This window comes from Sporobolomyces salmoneus (genome assembly GCF_050403485.1).
Source record: "Sporobolomyces salmoneus JCM6883 DNA, S_salmoneus_JCM6883_v1_ctg9, whole genome shotgun sequence".
NCBI lineage: Eukaryota > Fungi > Basidiomycota > Microbotryomycetes > Sporidiobolales > Sporidiobolaceae > Sporobolomyces > Sporobolomyces salmoneus.
Window position 1 is genome coordinate 296055 of NW_027481154.1, and position 16789 is coordinate 312843.

General features: G+C 51.0%; 7 protein-coding genes across 7 annotated transcripts; 3 read left to right on the forward strand and 4 right to left on the reverse strand.

Annotated features, from left to right (window-relative positions):
• Window positions 1-145: 145 nt before the first annotated feature.
• On the reverse strand, window positions 146-1444 carry JCM6883_005209 (uncharacterized protein; the record flags this gene model as incomplete). Its single annotated transcript, XM_076630331.1, has 6 exons — window positions 146-236; window positions 301-495; window positions 596-760; window positions 828-974; window positions 1055-1172; window positions 1243-1444. The coding sequence occupies 6 exons, from the start codon at window positions 1442-1444 to the stop codon at window positions 146-148; spliced, it is 918 nt and encodes a 305-aa protein (XP_076489723.1).
• A 244-nt stretch (window positions 1445-1688) lies between these two features.
• On the reverse strand, window positions 1689-4661 carry JCM6883_005210 (uncharacterized protein; the record flags this gene model as incomplete). The annotated part of the gene is made up of 3 exons (XM_076630332.1): window positions 1689-2483; window positions 2547-2830; window positions 2894-4661. 3 exons carry the CDS (start codon window positions 4659-4661, stop codon window positions 1689-1691), a joined length of 2847 nt encoding a protein of 948 aa, XP_076489724.1.
• A 744-nt stretch (window positions 4662-5405) lies between these two features.
• On the reverse strand, window positions 5406-6068 carry JCM6883_005211 (NDUFA4 family protein; the record flags this gene model as incomplete). The annotated part of the gene is made up of 5 exons (XM_076630333.1): window positions 5406-5442; window positions 5505-5560; window positions 5629-5642; window positions 5711-5835; window positions 5968-6068. 5 exons carry the CDS (start codon window positions 6066-6068, stop codon window positions 5406-5408), a joined length of 333 nt encoding a protein of 110 aa, XP_076489725.1.
• Window positions 6069-6741: 673 nt separating this feature from the next.
• On the reverse strand, window positions 6742-9823 carry JCM6883_005212 (uncharacterized protein; the record flags this gene model as incomplete). The annotated part of the gene is made up of 6 exons (XM_076630334.1): window positions 6742-6853; window positions 6919-7095; window positions 7165-7821; window positions 7884-7956; window positions 8019-9063; window positions 9134-9823. The coding sequence occupies 6 exons, from the start codon at window positions 9821-9823 to the stop codon at window positions 6742-6744; spliced, it is 2754 nt and encodes a 917-aa protein (XP_076489726.1).
• Window positions 9824-10263: 440 nt separating this feature from the next.
• On the forward strand, window positions 10264-11352 carry XPT1 (xanthine phosphoribosyltransferase; the record flags this gene model as incomplete). Its single annotated transcript, XM_076630335.1, has 6 exons — window positions 10264-10335; window positions 10412-10455; window positions 10521-10535; window positions 10596-10670; window positions 10743-10983; window positions 11047-11352. 6 exons carry the CDS (start codon window positions 10264-10266, stop codon window positions 11350-11352), a joined length of 753 nt encoding a protein of 250 aa, XP_076489727.1.
• Window positions 11353-12137: 785 nt separating this feature from the next.
• On the forward strand, window positions 12138-13409 carry JCM6883_005214 (uncharacterized protein; the record flags this gene model as incomplete). Its single annotated transcript, XM_076630336.1, has 6 exons — window positions 12138-12275; window positions 12337-12559; window positions 12633-12689; window positions 12759-12930; window positions 12995-13266; window positions 13333-13409. The coding sequence occupies 6 exons, from the start codon at window positions 12138-12140 to the stop codon at window positions 13407-13409; spliced, it is 939 nt and encodes a 312-aa protein (XP_076489728.1).
• Window positions 13410-13798: 389 nt separating this feature from the next.
• MKT1 (Mkt1p) lies at window positions 13799-16772 on the forward strand (the record flags this gene model as incomplete). Its single annotated transcript, XM_076630337.1, has 10 exons — window positions 13799-13820; window positions 13916-13929; window positions 13996-14157; window positions 14247-15293; window positions 15362-15499; window positions 15569-15658; window positions 15721-15782; window positions 15849-16107; window positions 16179-16592; window positions 16656-16772. 10 exons carry the CDS (start codon window positions 13799-13801, stop codon window positions 16770-16772), a joined length of 2325 nt encoding a protein of 774 aa, XP_076489729.1.
• Between the last annotated feature and the right edge of the window lie 17 nt (window positions 16773-16789).

The following is a 16789-nucleotide window of genomic DNA, read 5'->3' on the forward strand; positions in this document are numbered from 1 at the left end:
GGAACAATCCAGAAAGTCTTGATTTTGAAAGTTGCAAAAAGTACAATAGTTTGTTTACCCACGCGATACACCCTGACAGATCTTTCATAACGAGAAGATGCGAGCTGAAGACTCCGTTTCCGAGGGAGAACAATGAACTTCGAGCTCATTTCCGTTTCGAAGACCCTTTTCCACCTTTCTTCACTCCATTCGAGCTTGCCTCGGTCACATCATTCTTGATTTCTTCAATTTTGGCTCTGCAAAATATCCCATCGTAAATATGAGTTTTCAACTCCAAACTTTGGTCGAAATGCAACGCACCCAGTTTCCTCGACTTTCGCCTTAACAGCCTTTTTCGCTTCCTTCGTCTTCTTCTTCCCATCGTTCGAATGCAACCACGTCAAAAAGATGTTCATGATGAATCCACTGAACCCGAGGAGGACAACGTTGGGGATTTTCGAAGTTGCTTTGTGCCAGCGCGACCAGGCGTCGGCGAGTTTCGCTACGAGGTATTCACTACCAAACACACAATATTGATTCGTCAGTGATGCGTCTGAAAAGTTCTGGTCGTCCGGCAGGCAGGAAGGGGAGGAGAATTCAAGAAATGAAAACTTACTATTTCCCTCCAGGTGCGAGAGAACCCTTCCAAACAGGCAAAACTTCCCAGATCTCAGGCTTCGACAAGAGTTCAGCGAATGATTCGGCGGAAGGTCGAAGTAGAGTAGGTTGAATGAATCGAAGATCTCGAGTTTTATTCGTCGCGATGACAATGACAGGAGGGCTGTCAAACGAACCTAGGATCAGCTCCACAACGTTCAAGAAGGAGATGAGGAGGAGGGTCGACTGACCGCCATAACCACCAACGAGTAGCGAGTACTGTCTCTTGGTTGTAACTCAATCTCGCGAATTTGACTTGTTTCGGTAATTTCCCTCCTGCTTCACTCGAGTTGTGTCTCGCTACGAAATCGAGTGCTTCGGTATAAGCTTTCGAAACCCTATCAACGTCAAAACGACTCAGTTTACGAGTCCTAGAGGGGGAGAAGAGGTCAAGTGGGGAGAGAAAGAAGAGATTTACCCGTCTGGACCATAAACGTTGACGACCCAAATTGTATCGTCTGGTAAAGGAGGAGCGTATGCATTATCTGGAGTACCCGTAGCAAGAGCAGTATACCAATTCTCATCCGTAAGATCAACTAAATAGATGAAACCCCGAATCAGTCTCGCAATCCCCCAACTCGAGAGAGAGAGGGAGAGGAGACTCACTAGCATAGGGATGAGGTTCCAATGGTCTTTCTCCTCGGTTAAGGATCATCTCGATAGAGGTTTCATTGAGTCGAAGAATGTTGCGAAGTCCGAATCGAACAACTCCTTCCCCGGCGGCGGAGATGACGCCTAATGGAGTTGCGGCGGATACACAGGTTGCACTAGTGAGTGCGATTAAGCCGAGAGAGCGTCGAAAATGCATAGTTGAGAGTTTGGGAAGAGAGAGAGGGAGAACACGTGAGATTCGAAAGTCAAATCTCTCTCGACAAGCTCCCACGCGGTGCAAACGATAAGAGAGAGATTCAGAGAGTTGGAAAAAGTTACTTTGACGTGGGAATGCAGTTGCGAAAAGGAAGAAAGAAAGGAATACTCTATGATCAATAACAAGCGAACGAGCCAAAAAAGTAGAAACAAAAAACTGAAAAACGAAAATCGACAGAAAACTCTCAAGATTGTACACCTCTCCTCCAATTCTCGATCCCTTCTCCAGGTCCGGCTCCTCCTCCTTGAGACATGAGAGCCGCTTGCATTTGCATCTGAGCGAGTGCGAGCGTCATCGAAGGATCGTGAGGAGGCATCATCGGTGCAGGGGCGAAGAATTGCGAAGTTGGAGGGGGACCGAAAGCGTAGAATGGGTGAGGAGGGGGAAGCTGAGGGACGCCATAGTTTGGTAGCATCATTGGGTTGTGTAAGGGTTGTTGTTTGAGACCGAGGGGGAGATCGTCGGAATCGCCAGTATCCGATTTCGAAGCGAGATTAGGTTCGACTTGAACGACCTCCGCCTCGTTCTCGTTCTCGTCGAGCGCTGTAATCGTCGCTCGTGGTTCAAATCGAGCCGAGTAAGGAGTAGCGACGACAGCAGAAGGTGCGAGCGACATTCGACGAATCGCGAGCGGAACGTCGTCCTCGTCTGGGTCGACCGCTCGAGAATATCGTCGTCCAAGGGGTACTTCATCCTCGTCTTCTTCGTCCTCTTCATCTTCAAGTCTCTGTGCGTCGGGGAACGTCGCAAGAGGTTCATTCGTAGGGAGATCGAGCTCGAGGGCGGGAAGATTCGAGGGTGAAAGCATGAGAGAATGTCGCGAGTAACGTCGACCCAATGGGACCTCGTCTTCATCTTCGTCCTCTTCCGTTTCGCCGTGTCCTTGTGAGCTAGGCTCTCCGGGTAAAGCGAGTCGTCGAACGTTTGGTGAGCTCTTGTCGCTTTCCGAAACGAAACGACGCGGAGTAGGTTGAGCGAACTGTAACAACCTTCCCCAAATCAGTAGGTGTCACCGCTGATCGGTACTCGAAGAAGATCTTACGGTCTCGTCTCCCTCCTCCTCTTCCTCCGAATCAGAGTCCAGGAACCCGCTCTTTCGATGCTGTTGAAGAAGTTCTCCGCTCAATGTTCGCGGTCGATATCGAGGATCTTCTTCGTCGTCGTCTTGATCTTGATCTGGCTCGGGAACGGTCTTGTCTTTGAGCGGTTCGAACCAATCGGAGGTCGAATTCGAGAGACCGTTGGGGATTGAGATTGACGGAGCTGGACCATGCGAGCGAGTATCGTGAAGACGTTCGTTGACCATCGCCTCGGGTGCCATAGACGCTGAATCAAGCGCCGGGTCGCGTTAGCAAACAGTAGAACCCAACTCGACGAAAACGAGCTCACCTCTTTGAGATTCCCTCAAAAGATCACCCGGAGTTTTGAACTCTCCCGACACGAGTTGTTGATCGACCAAGTCCCGATACTGCAAGGCTTTACTTCCCATCTTCTTCTTCAACCTCCGTCTCTCCTCCTTGATTCTTCTCTGTTCCTCGACCTCCTTTTCCCTTCTTTCGATCTCTTCCCGTTCTAGACGTTCCTCTTCCTCCAACTTTCGCGCCGCAGCCAACTCCCTCTGGTACAGCATATCAGGACCGAAGATCGACAGCCCTGACCTTGATTTCGAGATCGCTTCATTGTTGTTTTTCGGTTTCCTTCGAATCGCTCCTCCTGCCGGTAACAACGCCAACGGCACCTCCTCCTCCCTTTCCTCCGAGTCTTCCGCCTGTGCTCTCCCTTCCAATTTCGCCAAAGCTCCTTGAGCCGCGATCGATTCCTGAGTTTGAAGTTGAGTCTGAGCTTGAGCGACGGCAGCAGGTGAATCCTTCCAATCCATCATCGTTCTCCTCCCATCACTTCCCGGTACATAAGCCCTCTGTTGCGCCTTCAACAAAGCTTTCCGTTCCTCCATGATATCCATCAAACTTCGACCATAGAGTGCTCCTGCCGGTCTCTGAGGTTTCGCTGGTTCTTCCTCTTCCTCCTCCTCCTCCTCGGATTCCTCCTCTTCGTCTTCGCTCGATTCGCCAGATGGTCCTTCTTTCCGAGGTTTCTTCGGAGGTAACAGAGGTTGACCAGCGAGTGGAGCCGGCATGAGAATCACGTTTGGAGGTTTCCCTGCATCGAGGTTCGAGAAATTCGGTCGTTCTAAGAGTTGTTCTTCTCGTTGTTGTCGAATGATGTTGGGGTCGAAACGAGAGGTAAAGACGGATGGAGTCATCGAGAGGGCAGAAGGAGGTCGGGTTTGATCGTCGTAGTCACCGAGAGAGGATGAGGCACCCGTTCGAGCGGTATCGTGTGTGGTCGAACGGAAGCGGGAGGAAGGGGCGAGAGCGGGATTTGGGGAGGTCGAGGAGTCGATAGGAGCACCGTTTGAGGAGGATGGGGCGAGGTAATCGGAAGTTCGGGAGAGGAATGAGGATTCACGTTCACGAGGTCTCGAAGTGAACGCGAGAGCACTCGAAGGTCGAGCGAACAAAGAATCGCTTTTCGCTTTTCCACTGACCGTGCCGGTTTCAACGAGATCTTCGAGGTTCGAGGCGAGAGTTGGAACGTCGGGAAGTAGAGGACTGCCGAGTACGACGTTCGAAGTTAACGAACGACTTCGATTCCTCCTCTCGATGACTCTAATTCGAGGTCCCTCTTCCCTACTCTTGACGATCTCCTCTGCACGTTCTTTCGCTGCTTCCTCTTCTTCAGGACTCAACGTCGTCGTCGTTTTCCCTTGAAGTCGTCCGTCCAATTCGTCCAAAATCGAAGCTGCGAACGAAAGCTTCCTTCGATGGTCGAGATCCGGCATCGATTTCGTTTCGAGTACTTCTAGTTCGACATCATCTTCCGAGAATGGACCCGTTTCTGTCCGTTCTCGTTTCCGTCTTCGTTCAATTTCGTCGTCCTCCTCCTCCTCCTTTCCTCGCAAGAGATTCGCCAGATTCCCACTCGATCCAGTACTCGGGAACTGTCTCAATCCGACTCCAGTCATATCCTCGTAGCAATCACGACCACCTCCTCCTATCGTGCTAATCCCCCATTCTTCATCCAACTTTGCTTCTTGTTCCGGCATGAATTCGACCGTTCCTTCTCCCAACATGAATGAACTAGCTCGTCGTGACATCACTCCGTCTAGTCCTGCGTTCGAGCCTGCAGCAGAGTAAGCACCAGGACGCACTATAGCCCCTTCATCCGAATCTTCGTCTAACTCTTCCTTGAATACTCCTTTCACGATTTCGAAGCTACCATCGCGTGAAGGAAGGTCGGCTGAAGAAGCTGGAGAGGTAGGAGAAGGGCTCGAGGTGTCGAGGAGGTGCGAGAAAGGTTGAAGGAGTGCCGATGAACGAACATCGGGAGATACAGTCGAATCGTCCGCTGAGTCCTCAAAGCCAATGTATTCAGTTCAGTAATTGAACTCGATACGTTCGGCGAGTACTCACAGAGAAGGGAAGCGACGAGTGCAGCCCTGTATGCTTCGCGTCGACGAACGGGTGAATCCCGCGGTGAGGTAGCCAGTGTTGCGGCTTAGATCGTGCGCCTCTGGGCGACTCGCGGCGAATGGCGGAAACGAGAGGTGAGTAAGAAACCAAAGCGGTGCGAAAACGACGTCGACGGTCTCGAACAACTTTTCTCTGTCTCTCTCTCTCGCGAGGACTGAGTCGATGGTAATATGTATAACGAGTGCAAGGGAGGAAACGACAAGATAAGTGAATGAGAGGATAGCGAGAGTAATCCTTCTACCGGAAATCTAGTCAAAAAGAAGTCGAATAAATGGTATGTGGCCGCGAGGTGAGGGGGTACAGATAAGAAGAGATGAAAGAAGCTGAAAGGGTCTAGAGATGCTCTGTCGTCGTGAGGAGGAACCGGTTTAGAACTTGTCACGGGAGTACTCCTTGGTGAAGAACCTGCGAGAGCAAAACAAAAGAAGATCAGCAAAACGACAGGTTTTCGTATGCTCTGAACTCACTCTTTGTTGATGGCGTGCATCTTGGTGTTGGTACCAGGTTGAACGTTGTTCCAGGGCTGTTCGAGGATAAATTCGCGGAAAATCAGTAAATTTCGAAAACTGAGTTTCCTGTAATTCAACGAACCTCAGGGTTTCCGTCTGTGGATTCATCGCGAGTCAATGTCAGTGAGTGTTTTACACGTGATAGACCTCGGACGCAAACTCACGTCGGTCCCAGATAACGTCAGGTCCACGAGCGAGGCGGGTAAGGTACCAGGCAGCTCCGAAGCATGCAGTTCCTACAACTGCGACAATTGGTAGAGCAGCAGGTTCATACCAGATTTGCCAGAAGCTGTTGTACGGAGAGGATGTGGCGATGAGCGGCGAAAGTCGGGGTAAACGATGAGAAAAGCAAACTCGTCAACAACTGTCTCCCTACGCGCTAAAGAAGCCATGAGAAGGGTGTAGAGGAACGTGGACTTACGTCTTCTTGGCTTGTTGAGCGGCTTGTTGGGCGGTAGAGGCTTGACGAACACCTCGGAGGGAGAGTTGACGAGCGTTTCGAGCAGCGAGAGGACCGATCATCTTGACTGGAGGGTTGGACAGAAGGTGTGAAAAAGTGTACAGAGTAGTAGTGGAACAAGCTAGGAGGAGCGTACAAGTGAAGAACAGAAAGAGGTTGAAGGTTGAACTGGGGGAGGAAAGGTCGATTTCACCAAGTTGTTGGTCGAGACTCTCTCGCGCCCAAAACTTTCAACTTTCCCTCGCTTTCGCAAGCCGGTTCCAGTCGCGTGGGAAGAATTCCCTCAAGGATGGTTTCTCTCGTCCCGGAAATCGGCGAAGGACGCGAACACCCTGTCATCAGTTCTCACGCTCCGTGTGGCTAGCTCGCCAGTTATAAAGGTTTTCTTTTTGCGAAAGCGAGGGATTCTCTTCGCAAAGCGGCGACTTTGAAAGCAAAGCTAGTGAGATACTTCTGACCATCGTCTAGAGCATCGCCTGAGAGACATGCGGATCGTACCCGCAGTGTCACAACCCCTGGTCGCTGAGCACAAGTACGCGATTCGAATCAGTCGTTTTCGTTTTCTGTGCAAAAGGATTATGATCTTTGATTCAAATCGTGGGGAAGCAGCAATGCATGTTATTAAGGGTATCGTAAGACATAGATGGTATAGATCATTAGGGTCGGGTAGGGGATAGGTAGACGGGAAGCTTAGAGGAGTGCGTCGCGAATTGAAGTTGAACGAAAAGTGATGGATTAGGACTGTTGATTAGGCGTGAATGAAGTGGTAGTGCTCGGAGGAGTAGGAGCGACGAGAGAGACCCATTTCTTCTCGGCGTACTTCTGTCGAACAAAAGTTCCGATCGTTCTGAATCACAACCCTCGGATCAGACGAGTTCGACTCCGCTGAGAGAAGAAAAAAGTGTAGCTCACGAATCATCAAGAGTTTCGAGTACATCAGGTGACATCTCGGCTTCAAAGAAGGCGTTCGAACGAGAGTTGCCGACGGATAACATTGATGCGATTTGCTCGTCCGACCAATCGTCGAGCTCGATCGACCTTACTTTGCTGATGTGACTCCCAAGACCTCGATGTAGACCAGAACAGCGACTACCGAAAGGTCAGAATAAACGTCAGCACGGGAAAACACTTCTCCGGGTCAAAGAAGGGAAAACTCACATGCAAAGGACGATTCCCAAACTCCAGCTCGCCCATGTCGCTTCGGGAGCTCTACAATCAGCACATTTCCCGTTTCCAAGTCCATCATCGCGAGCGATCTCGACAATCTTGAGCGCGTTTCGAAACTTGCTATCGTTCTGACTCGGTGATTTCGGTTCGTCTCCCGCAGCCCACCGCTTCACCGCATCAGAAATCGCAAGATCTTGTTCCGAAACGATCGATACTGTATCATCTTGTTCTCCTTCGTCTCCCGTCGAGAACCCTTCGGAAGGAGAAGTCGTCGTTCTCGAACGAGGGACTAGTAGATTGGGTGAAGAACGAGAGGCGGGATGTCGAGGTCTCAGATCAGAGGGAAAGGGTATGCCGAGTCCATCGAGGATCGAATGACTCGGAGACGAGGTGAGGTCAGAGCGGAACGATTCTTCTTCGCCAATTCGGAACGAAGGGATCGTTTGTTGCTGCTGGACGGATCGTCGTTTGTCTTTCTTGGCGCTACCGGAGACTTTTCGTGCGTGACCGAGGGACGTGTGACGTGAGAGGAAAGGCGCGAACCGACCTTTAGGCGAGGTTGGGAATGGATCGTGAGAGGGAGGAAGGGATGAAGGGGAATCGGTTCCGCTGATGCGGGAGGGATCGAAGTGGCGTACGGATGAAGTCCTGCAAAAAGTAGGCCAAACGATCAGCTTGCGCTTCTGATCGCTTCGGGCTAATCGACTTGCCCGTTTAGTAGACTCTCGACGCTTTTCGAAATTGCTGTAACCCAAGCAGAGCATTCTTCTTCGCTCGTAGCCTCTGTATTCACGACGATTTGTGTCAGAGCGACAACTTCATGCGAAAGGGAAGGTAGAACGCACGATAGACTCGTCTTAACTGAGGCGTCAACACTTCGAAACAGAACCTCCTCTCTCCACCCTGTTTACTGATCCTCGCCGTCGCATATCTCAGATTGATCGGGGTCCCGTGGACCGACAAAGAATCGCTCCAACGATCATACTCGATGAGTTGACCTTCGGAGAGTACGACCCAAAAGCGAATGTATCGAGCTCCTCCATCTCCCGCGCTCGAATGCTTCTGTCCTGTCTCTGTTGCATAGAGGAAACCTTCTTTTCGACGAGGATGTGTTGAAGCGGGAGTAGGTGTGGAAGAGGGGATTTGCAGCGAAGTTCGGGAGGGCATTGAAGGCATCGGGGGAGAACGCGCAGGAGTCGAGAGGAGAGGCGAAGTGGGAGGAGGGAAAGAATCTGAAGTCGGCGAGAAGAGATTGTAGGAAGAGCCTGACGAGGGAAGAGCGGACTGAATCGAGTTCTGAGCCGAGGTAAGGGATTTCGAAATGAAACCTTTCAAACGATCTCGACGTCCTCCTCCTGCTCCAGAGGCGCTTTCTTTTTCTGCCCCTAGACTCGGAGAAGGCGATAGTCCCCAGTGAGGTAACGATGTCCTTCTTCTTCTTCTCGCATCTCGACTTTGTTCGCTCGGAAGGGCAGGAGAAACGGGAGGTGGAAGATCGAGAGTCGACGAACGGCTCGGTGCGGGACGACCATCTGTCGAAGAAGCTGAGGGTGGAAGTGAAGGCGAAGGTGAATCGAGGTCGAGGTGAAGCGCGTCGAGCAATTGAGCGTGAGTTAACGAAGTGTCGGTTTTGCCCTCATCGAGATGAACCCAGCCTTCTCGACTCGTGTCGGCACCTCCCTCTGCTCCAATGCCCAGGTGACTCTCGTCTTGCCCGATATTCTCCCACGCGACGAGCCAAGCTGCAACGACGTGCTCTTCGCTCAAAACTACTCCTTCCACAAACGAAAAGTATTCGATTCGGTTCCCTCTGAACAGTTCGGTACGTTCACCTTGCTTCTGATCCGATGCTGCGAGTTTGCTAGAGTCGACTTCAGGTTTCGAGAGGTACTATTGAGCGAGAGAACATTAGTATTCATTTTCGCAGAAAAGGAGAGGAAAACCTAGTCGGCTTGCGCACCTTTGAAAGTTCCTCATAGAACTTTTTTGAATCCGATTCGAAATCCTTCTTCCTCTCCTCTACCAGTTTGAGCCTCTCAACGCTCGACCTCAACCGTTCCCCAAATTCCCTCGTCCTTTCAATCTCCTGTTCCAGTTTCAACCGTTTCCTCCCTCTCGAACCCCTCAACGCCCTCTCGTACAATTCCCCGAGTACGTCTTCTCCCCCAGTTAAGCCTCCTCCACCAAGATCTTCAAGAGCTTCGTCGAGGTGCGCTTGTGCCGCGAGAGATTCTCGAAGATTGCTCAGACTCAATTCGAGCGCTTTCCCGAGTTTCTTCAGCGAGTGTCGTAGCGAATGTGCACGCTTCTCGAGCAGGGTGATGTGGGCTCGAAAGAGGGGACCGTCTTCGAGAGCTGCTTCGGGATTCGAGGAAGAAGTCGGTGTGAGACGGACGACTGAGGGCTGTTTCGTCGGAGGATATGAAGCCATCGCTCCCGTACTACTTCCTCGGTTGCTTGTCGTCGCTATCGTAGCTTTCTCGGGAGAGGAGGTCGAAGGTGGAGGGTAGGAGGTCGGAGGGATAGGAGAATGTCGTGGAAGTTGAGGAACGACGATAGGCTTTGGACGGGTTGGAGTAGGGTCTGACTGGATCGAGGTAGCGAATTGGGCGTGTATAGGAGTACGAGGTGGGCTCGAGGGTGGACTCATTCGACAGCTCTTCCCACGACGAGTTCCGTGCGTCTGTTGTCAGAGGATTCGTGCCGCCGATTCGCAATGGGACTTGGGATGAGAGGTGAAGCTTGATGGTGCTCGAAGAAGGGAACGAGCGGTCGAGTGAAGGGAGTGAATGCATGCAACTTCCTCGAATTCCAGAAAAGTGTCCGCGACTCTTGTTCCGCTTTCGCCGCACCTCGATCAACTTGTGAGCTCGTCCAGAACATTCACTAGACCGCCCAAAGCTATACGCCTTCAGCAAGCGCCGACAGCAAGTTCAGAACACGCCCTGCAACCTCTTCATCTCCAACCTTTTTCTCCCCCTCTCTCCCACCCGACTCCGCCTCTGGTCGGTCCAGCCTGACAGCAAGAACCCCTGACCAACACCGAAGTACGTAGACTGACCGCGAGCTCTTCCGTCCGTGAACAGAATCATGGGATCTTCTTCGCTCGCTGAACCGCATGTCAACGACGGTCACCTTCGTTACAGTTATGTCGACGTACACGTGAGTGCTCCAGTAGTTCTCAAGCGGGGTATCAAGGCAGGGAGCTAAATATGGTCGAGTTCTCGTCGCCGTGAAGGTTACGATTGGAAACGCTGCCAAGGAGATCAAGGCAAAGTTCGAGTACGTTCAGCTTACATTAAGCACGGAATGTGCCGTGAAGCTGACACACAAAATGCATGCAACAGCCCCGATATCATGATGTGAGTTGAGCAGAAAAGCAAATTCACCTTGCGAAATTTGGTTCTTTCGTCTCTAATCAGGGGAGACGAAGCTGACGTGAGCGTGAATTTGTTCTCCGTCGTTCTCCTCACTTTCAGCGCTATCGGAGGAGGAGGGTAAGTTCTTTCTCTCGCAAGCAAGAAACAGGAAATTCGCACATGAGACTGACTCTGAGCTCTCGATTCCAGATTCTTCCCTGCTCGTGTCCTGCGTACTTTCTTGAAGCGTGCCAGTGGACCTGACGGCTCCAAGCGTAACATCCCCATTCAAGCCATCGGTCTCTCGCTCTACGAAGAAGTTGGCGCTTTCGACGGATCTGAAGGTCTGACTTCGGAGGAGAAGCTCGGTAAAGAGGTCATCAGGACTCAATGGTTGGACTTCTCGACGCTCGGAAACCGACCTTTGATCGGTAGGAGGATCCTCATCGTCGTGGGTACCGAATCTGTCCAGTCGTCTCGCTTTTCAGCGTACTGACAGTTTCCGCATCCGCAGGACGAAGTTGACGATTCTCGAACGACTCTTGGATACGCCGTCGCTGAACTCAAGAAGGATATCGCTCAACAATACGAGCGATTAACTCCTGAACAAAAAGCTCATTTCCCCAAGACTGAACTCGCGATCTTTGTCGTCCACAACAAACTCAAGGAGAAGCTCGCAGAACTCCCCGATGACGTACAATACTTCCCTGGAGAAAACATTGAGGACAAATGGGTCGATTACCCTTGGGAGACGGAGAATATCGAACTTCATGAACGACTTTGTCAAGAACAAAAAGCCCTCGCTGCGAAGCAAGCTTAAAACACTCTACTCTCGCACTACTATACGATACCCAGCTTCACTCTTTTCTACATTTCACTCCTGACACTCGCTCCTCGTTATCACCCGCTATTCTTCGTCGTTTTGCATCTCGCTCGTATAGAAAATTGTAAACTAGGAAAACTCAACGCGGCAATGGAACAATGCCCCGTTTCCTGCACATCTTACTCCCTCCCTTTCGAGACCAGAGAGAGAGCAGAAGAATGCTCGTCTTTGCGAAAGAATTTGTCAAAGCCGATGCGACTCGTCTTCTCCATCTCATCACCCCGCTTCCTCCCGGTGTGAGCTCTCCAGCAGGGACTAGGTCAGAAAGTCATCAACAGTCTCTCGAACTCGAAGGATCAGCGCGTAAGGCTTGCAGTTCATTTCGGTCCATTCGCTCGGCACTCGAATTTCGTTCATCCACCCGTCTTGCCTCATCTTGAGCAAGTTTATCACTCTGGGTGCAGTCAAGAAGGTTATCCAGTGGGATCAAGGTTATCAAGGTCCAGGAAGATGCAGTCGATCGGGAAGGATAAAGTTTTTGATCAGTGGGAGAGTCGATCGGTGGAGCAACCCTGAGCAGCTCAAGGAGACTCAGGACCAACCCAGCAGCACTCAGAGTACCTACCACTATCCATTCGTGCAGCTGTACTGACTCTGAGCTCTCCTCTTCGATTCCGATAGTTTTCAGACCTCCACCCCTCTCTCCCTCTCCTCACGACTGGTCGATACCCCTCCTTCCATTCGCCCTCGTACATATACCATATAAACTCTCCATCCCTACGATGGAATCAGGAGCTGCGACGGTCGAAGAAATCGACTATGAAGGATTGAATCATGATTCTCTCGCGATCAATATGCTCGCTGGATCTCTCGCCGGTATCTCTGAACATGCAGTCATGTTCCCAGTAGATTCTATCAAAGTCAGTCTCCCTCTATCTTCCATCAGATTCGTTGAGCTGAACGGAGATTTGCGCTTTGTAGACTCGAATGCAAGTTTTGACGACTTCTCCTACGGCGGTTTACGCGAATATGTCGGATGCATTCACGAGGATTTCATCGACGGAAGGATCTAGACGGTTATGGAGAGGAGTTGCGAGTGTTATCTTGGGAGCGGGACCGGCTCATGCCGTGTATTTTGGGACGTATGAATTGGCGAAAGATATGGCAGGTGGAAACGAGGGAGGTTATTCGTTCTTCGCAACTGGTCAGTTTGATCCTCTCGTATAAATTGTATATACACATTGGATCATTCCGACTGATTTTCGTTCATGAAATAGCTGGAGCAGGTGCTCTCGCAACGATTACTTCGGATGCCCTCATGAATCCCTTTGATGGTCAGTCTCTCGGTCTACTACCGTACAGGGTAGAACATTCGAAGAACTGACATTCTATTATGGAAACAGTCGTCAAACAACGAATGCAAGTTCACGGTTCGAAATTCCGAAGTGTGCCAGAAACGTTCAAGACAGTGTATAGAACAGAAGGACTCGGAGCTTTCTACGTTTCATACCCTACAACCCTCACTATGACTGTTCCTTTCACCGCTGTTCAATTCTCGACTTACGAGTTCCTAAAGTAAGCCTGATCTCTTCACCTTACGATGCGACTCAACGCGCTAATCCTCCCTTTGCCTCATCAGAGATCGGCTCAACCCTTCCGGAATCTACTCTCCTCTGACTCACGTCACAGCAGGAGGTATCGCAGGTGCCGTAGCCGCCGCCGTCACGACTCCGCTCGACGTGTGTAAAACGCTCCTCCAAACTCGAGGTACTTCGGAGGATGCGCAGATCCGGCAGGCGAGAGGGATGGGTGATGCGTTCAGGATCATTTGGGAACGACAAGGGTTGAAGGGGTTCGCAAGAGGGTTGACGCCCAGGATTTTGACCAATATGCCGAGTAACGCTCTGTGTTGTAAGTTTCTTTTCCGCGTCTCTCTCTGTCACTGAATGGCGCTGATCACGCATGGAGTGTTTGTAGGGCTATCATACGAAGGCTTCCGCTTCTTCCTTCGTGGCGGACACAATCAACCACCACCGCCGCTCAAGCGAGATTGATCGTAAAAAGAGAAAGATTCCCTTCTGCCCGTCGCAATCTTATGTGCCCACTCCACTGCCTTCAGTTAAAAGCCGTCATAATGAGAACGTGCAACTCCTCGCCCCTCTTCCCTGCTGATACCCAGTCACGTTCTTCACTCTCTCTCCTCATACTCTTTTCTTCCCTCCGCTGCATTTCAATCAGTTGTCTCTTTTTCGTTTGTGTTGCTCCCTTCTTTCCTTTGTAAAGTCGCAAACTATCTCTTGGAAATGTCCACGATCCACATCGATAGAGAGAGTTCTACGGAATTAGCTGTGCGAAACGAGCGATTCGACTTGCTCGTTTTCCCTCACTCCACCTTTCGACTTTCGCTCGACCGGGACTTTTTGAGCGAACGAGCAGCTTGAAGATGGTTATCAGGGCACTCGACAGTAAGTCTCACGCTTTAACCTGCGCTCCTCTAGCTTGAGACTCGCGAGGTGTCATTGATTGATCTAACTCTCCTCGTCTCTCCCTCCCTCTCCAGCTTGGCTTTCAGAGGTAACACATTCTGCTTCTAACCATCCATATCGCTGCTAGCTGACCTTGTCGCGCTCGGAACTGCAGCGTAAATTGGTTAAACAATGTCCTCTCAGCGCCCTCAGCGGAACGCGACTAGGTATCGACGCAGACCACTACCTACAGAAGCTCCTCGACAGTCGTGACCCTTCTACTAGCGACACTTTCACTCCTGCGATTGGCGGCGCTCCTCTCACATTGACGGCTCAAGTGAGTTCCCCCAAACTCTCGTCGGAGCGGGGGATAAGTGAAATGGAGATTGAGCTGACTGTGGACGTTCTCCTTGACGACGAGGACAGATTGACAAGGATATGGAAGCACTCGGCAAACTCGGGATCAAACCAGTCTTCGTGTTCGACGGAATGAATCCGCTCGACCGACCTGAGAACAAAAGTTACGACGAAAGTACTTGGAGGAGGGGACAAGCATGGGATCACTACGAGAATGGAAGAGTACAACCTTCGAGAGCAGAGTTCGGCGAATCGAATTCGATCGTACCGAAAGACGTCCTGCGACTCGTTCATCGACTCTTCAAACAACGTTCTTACGAATTCGTCGTATCTCCTTACTTGGCCTGGGCTCAACTCGCTTACCTCGAACGACACGAACGTGGTTACGTTCACTCGATCTACGGAGCCGAAGAAATGTTCATGTTTGACGGAATCGACCGAATCATTCTCGATATCGATTTCAAACGACTCACGATCTCGTTCGCCTCGAAAGCCAACATCCTCTCCGATATGGGACTCAGTTCAGACCAGTTCCTCGACCTCGCGATCCTCGCCGGTTTCTCTACTTCCATGCCTTTCCCTGCTATCGACCCTCGAGAATTCCACCTTCGTTCGGTGGTCGAGGTGCTCAAAACTCGTGGATCTGGAGTGAACGCCGTCCTCGCCTTCAAAGACTTCCCTCGAGTGTATCAATCAAACTACGTCGACGTGTTCGCCCGAGCTCGTTGCATGATCAAATTCTCCCTCGTCCTCGTCGCTCACGAAGGTCGAGTGCTTCCTTTACCCCTCGTCACTCCTCCTCCTGCACCTTCACCGATGAACCCTCAACCTAGTCCAATCATCACTTCTGCCGACGTTCCTTCCGACTTGGGAGAAATCTTCAGCTCTCATTTCCCCGACGAAGTCTACTATCAACTCTTCCGAGGGATGATGAGTCCTCAAGTGATCGCCCCTCTCGCGTCCGGTACCGTCTTTGAACAACCTCCGCTGTGTGGAGGATCCCCCGAATATGAACGATACATCAAAACTCTCAACGAACCGAATCAATCTCCTCGTTGTGTCGCACTCGCACTTCTCAGCAACGTTCTTCATCCCGTTTGGTCGAAACGACCAGTCGTAAGTAGTCATTGCCTCTTGAATGCACTGCCGGAACGAAGACTGATCGTTTGCTCGAAAACAAATAGTCTGCAGTTTACTACTTCCAACCTCAAGTAGAACACCCTATTCCTCATTCCGCACCTCATACCCAAGCTTTCATCGAAAGCGTCTCAAAATGGAACGTCCACGCACGTTACGTCGAAGACGAATTGAGACGACAAGCCGTACGTGTCAATGTCTCGAATTATCTCGCTCGAATGGCATGCTGATTCGTTGATGTCCGCCTCGCACAGTCTTCGACAATCGATCTCTGTCTCTGCCTCGGAGGGACAAGCACTGCGAGTCTTGCACAACGTACAATCGTAGTGAAAAATAACGAAAGAGTGCGGTTGAGTTCTTGCCTAGTCATTCGTTCTTGACTGATCAATTTCTCGGCATCGCGTAGCCTCTGGACAAAAAGGATGAAATCGTCGCCAACACCCTCTGGCGTTTCCTCGAACTTCGCTCGTAAGGTTTTCCCCCTTTTCCGAGCTCATCTGCTCTCAAGCTGACATGAGATCCTTTCGATCGTAGTTTCCTCACTTCTGCTCACCAACATACCCCTCACGCTTCCGCCCTTCACCTCGTCATGAAGAACTCGAAAGTGAACGACAAATTCCAAGAACCTCTGTACCTCGCGATGGAACTCTTGCGTTCGAACATGCTTCACAACGGTCGAATCGGTACGAGAGCTTATTCGGGAGGACCAAACTTTAGTGGAGGAACGGAACAGGACAAGAGGAGTATGTTGCTCGTGATGAGAGTTCTCAGTATTGTTCCTCTCGTTTTCACCGTGAGCACTTTCTCTCCTCACTTTCCACGTAACAATTCACGGCGTTGACGTTTGACGTTAAAATCGATCAGCCTGGAGCTTGGGACGGCCCTCTATCTCGAGAACTACTCGTCTTCAATTCGTTCATCCGAGCAACTTCTAGATCGATGCGAACTCTTCTCGAAGCGATCGCCGTCAATTTCCTCCTCCGAGCCGACGCGAAACGATCCTACGAAGATTACCTCGGAGTTGCCTTCTCCCTTCCTTTCCAAACCGACACGAACACGGGGATGGGAATCCTGTTCAAAGCGTACGGAGACACGGTTTGTCACATGACGGGAGGGATTGATGGAGTTGCGAGAGCGGGTTCGAAGGAAGGTACGACGGAGGAGAAACAGGCGATCAAGGAAACGAAGGAACAGGTTTTGACCTTGTTACAAGACGCGTTCCCGAACGTTAAGAACGTCAGGGCGGAACTGGAAAGAGGGTTCAGGTTCTGGAGCTTGGTGAGTCCCTCTCCGCGCCTGTTTAAGCGTTCGATGATGACTCAGTTTCGTTCCCTTCGACAGATCATGCTCGCTGTTCGTTCGCTACGACAATCCCCTTCTGGAGCAGCAATCTCTCCCGAACTAGCGGATCAATTCGAACATGCAGATCAATGGCTCAAACCTTTCCTAGTACAATGAGAAGAAGGGGAAGACGT